Source organism: Arabidopsis lyrata, assembly GCF_000004255.2.
Source record: "Arabidopsis lyrata subsp. lyrata unplaced genomic scaffold ARALYscaffold_70, whole genome shotgun sequence".
Classification (NCBI taxonomy): domain Eukaryota; kingdom Viridiplantae; phylum Streptophyta; class Magnoliopsida; order Brassicales; family Brassicaceae; genus Arabidopsis; species Arabidopsis lyrata.
The window spans coordinates 17,427-20,871 of NW_003302500.1; the positions used below are offsets into that span (position 1 = coordinate 17,427).

The 3,445-nt window shown below is 35.6% G+C and overlaps 1 protein-coding gene and 1 pseudogene across 1 annotated transcript; one reads left to right on the forward strand and one right to left on the reverse strand.

Moving 5' to 3' along the window:
• The window catches only part of LOC9299041, a 15,164-nt pseudogene that overhangs the window by 2,085 nt on the left and 9,634 nt on the right, over positions 1–3,445 (forward strand).
• Positions 1,365–2,745, reverse strand: LOC110226513. The gene is made up of 2 exons (XM_021018450.1): positions 2,196–2,745; positions 1,365–2,094 (listed from the first exon to the last, which is right to left on the reverse strand). Exons 1-2 carry the CDS (start codon positions 2,671–2,673, stop codon positions 1,742–1,744), a joined length of 831 nt encoding a protein of 276 aa, XP_020874109.1. The 5' UTR covers positions 2,674–2,745; the 3' UTR covers positions 1,365–1,741.

Here is a 3,445-nt window from a genome sequence, read left to right on the forward strand (position 1 = left end):
GTCATTCTATATCTATTTTTAAATATCAAAATTAACTTTTAAGGGAAAGCAATAATAACCTTAATCATAATAACAACAGTTACAAGAGAAGAATGAAGAACTAGGATTTCCTCCTTCATTTTTACCAAGTGTTAGTGGGCTTTGGCCTCGTAAAAGGCCCAAACATTTTGAGTAATCACTTTTTAGTCGCTACACTGGAATTGGGTTTGGGCCTCCTAATTTGTTAGCCCAATATTAGTCGCGTTTTAGTCGGTAAAAAAATCACTACTTAATTTTTTTCATAATTAACATAATTTAACTAATTGAACATAATGGGATTCAGTAAAATAATAATTAAACATGTTTTATTTATAATTTTAATAATTAAACATCAATTACATAAATAAATATAAAATAGTTATGGATTTTAGTAGCGCTCTTCAAACCATGTTTCGTCATCGTCAGAAGACGATAAATTACACTGGAATTCATCTTCTGGTTCAGCATCACCAACATCGTAATCGAGGATTATTGGGTCAAAATCTTCAACTCAATTGTCAAGTACAATATCTTCAATTGTAGTCAGCAAAACACCATCATCATTTTCTGTTTGCAAAAGAGTTGGATCGTCATTGGTTTCATATTCTCCTGAAATGTTTCCCCTCGGATTCACTTTTAGAACATTGAGCCAAATGCTCTTTGGTTTCTTCGTATATGGATAAGGAATATAACAAACTTGATCTGCTTGAGAAGCTGTATACAAAAGTTATTCATGTATAAATATATATATACGGAATATATATGTTTTAAATATATAGAATTTTAATATACAAGTATACGTACCTAGAACAAATGGCTCGTATTTATTGTATTTTCTTGTTGATAGAACGTCTACAACGCCACTATGGCTCCGCCGAGTGCCTCTACCGATAACAGGGTCATACCAATTACACTTAAAAAGTGTGATCCTCAAATTGACCATGCCTTCATACTGGAGTTCTATGATATCAATTAAGTTCCCGTGGAAATCCGCTGAATCAGATGCATCCGCGTAATTTTCACCTTTAACACTTACCCCATAGTTACATGTCTTTCGTCCAGCTCCGTGATTCTGCGTATGAAACAAATAGCCTCTTGTAAAATACATTGGCCAAGTTTTAACCTTGTTCAAAGGTCCATGTACAATCTCTTGAACCCAAGTAGGAAATGGAGAAGTATCGTTCCAATATGTAACCTATATATAAACATACATCAATATATATAATTAGAAATTGAAATAAATGATCATCACTTAACCCTTAAAAAAAATATGTTGACATACATAATCTTTAACCCATAATTGATATTCTTCAGCTCTTTTTGTGTATAGTTTTTTCTCGGTCAATTCCGGATATTTTGCAGAAAGAAAATCCTCGAACATACTATACAAACACAAAAAATATATGAATAATCATAGTGGATATTGTAAATTAAAGAGTGACTTTTGGAAGATATGTTTTATACCTCTCAATTGGTTGAAAATAGGCACAATTTCGTAAAACATATGCATGTGCGCTTTGGTAGTCTTTCTCTGAAAGCCATACTTCACGCATTTCTCCACTTGGACGGCCGACTTGCGTAAATATGTTAGGTACCCCAAGAACATGATATACATGAACTTCACCTTCATCGAATCTTGTTAACCTGATCCAAATTAACGAGTTAATATGTTAGAAGTACATGCCAAATATAAACATATATATATATATATATATATACACATTTACCTTGATTTTGTTTGTATATGTTCTGCAAAGTAGTGCTCTGAAAAATAAGCAATCTCGTCATTGATATATGATTCAACAATTGATCCTGCAGCATATCTTTTGTTCTTTGCTTTTCCTTTCAACTTTTTGAAAAATCTCTCAAAAGGATACATCCATCTATATTGGACCGGGCCGCCTAATTCAGCTTCGTAAGGGAGATGTATAGGCAGGTGCTCCATCACATCGAAAAATGATGGTGGAAAGATATTTTCCAAGTTGCATAAGATTAAAATAATATTCTGTTTTAGAATTTGAACACGACTTTTCTGTAAAGTCCTCGAACATAAGTCCCGGAAAAATGCTCCAATCCCTGAAATATATATTCAAATTACATCATCATTTAAAATTGTTAGATAAATTACTAGAATAATATATTGTTAAGTGTCGCAAATAATAAGTAATTAGTAGTACCTGATAACGCAAGGTGTACGTTCCGGTCAAGGAGTTCTGCAAAGATAAATGGAAGTAGTCGCTCCATAAAAACATGGCAATCATGACTCTTCATGCCTGAAAACTTACCATTCTCCATATCTACACAAGTAGCCAAATCTGAGGAATAACCATCTGGGAATTTAACCGAATGTTTCACACATTCCAATAAACTCGCTTTGGCTTGATCTGTCAATATATATGCTGGGAATGGAGCTTTACCCTTACTATCAATATGTAAGGCTGGCCGAGAACAAAAATTTTCAATATCCAATCTTGACATGATGTTGTCTTTTGATTTACCTTTCACACTCATAAGAGTATTCATGATGTTGTCCAGAAAATTCTTCTCTGTATGCATCACATCAATATTGTGTCGCAGATTGAGATCTTTCCAGTAAGGCAGCTCCCATAATATGCTTTCCTTGTGCCAGTTATGTTCCTTCCCATAGCCTGGCATCTTTTTTTCATGACCGTTGCCACCAACGTCCTTGGTTTTTGGTGGATTTACGCCATCCAACCGCTCATAATAAACTTGCTCACCAGTCAAAGATTCAGGTGGATACTCTTTAGAAGCGTCTCTTCCTTTAAGGAAGTCTTTTTTGTTTTTCCGTAATGGATGACCATGAGGAAGAAATCTTCGGTGACAATCAAACCAACATGTCTTCCTTCCATTAGGTAGATAAAATGACTTTGTACTTTCCATGCAAATTGGACAAGACAGTTTACCGTGGGTGGTCCATCCTGATAACATGCTATACGCCGGAAAATCGCTTATCGTCCACATCAGCACTGCTTTTAGATTAAAATTTTGATTCAATGACACATCAAATGCATCAACTCCAGTAGACCACAACTCTTTTAGCTCCTCAATAAGAGGTTGGAGGAAGACATCGAGACTACCTCGCGGGTGATTTGGCCCAGAGTTCAGAATTGTGAGAAATAAGTACTCTGTATTCATGCACATACCTGGGGGTAAATTATATGGAGTCAGGATCACAGGCCACAACGAATGATTACGAGACATGCCAAATGGATTGAACCCATCTGTACATAAGCCAAGATATACATTTCGGGGTTCTTCCGCAAACTCGGGATTTTGCTCTTGGAAATATCTCCACTCTGCCGCATCTGAAGGATGATTCATTTCTCCTTCCTTTGATTGTGCTCGGATGCCAATCGCATTGCCGCTGCTTCTGGTCCAGGCAGTTGCTTTTTTCTTACGCTGGGTT

Excerpts from the sequence above, each read along its gene's own strand:
- LOC110226513 (XM_021018450.1), bottom strand. The coding sequence starts at position 2,673 with ATGCCAGGCTATGGGAAGGAACATAACTGGCACAAGGAAAGCATATTA. Across the intron at positions 2,095-2,195 it reads CGTACACCTTGCGTTATCAG|GGATTGGAGCATTTTTCCGG; the intron begins GTACTACTAATT and ends TATATATTTCAG.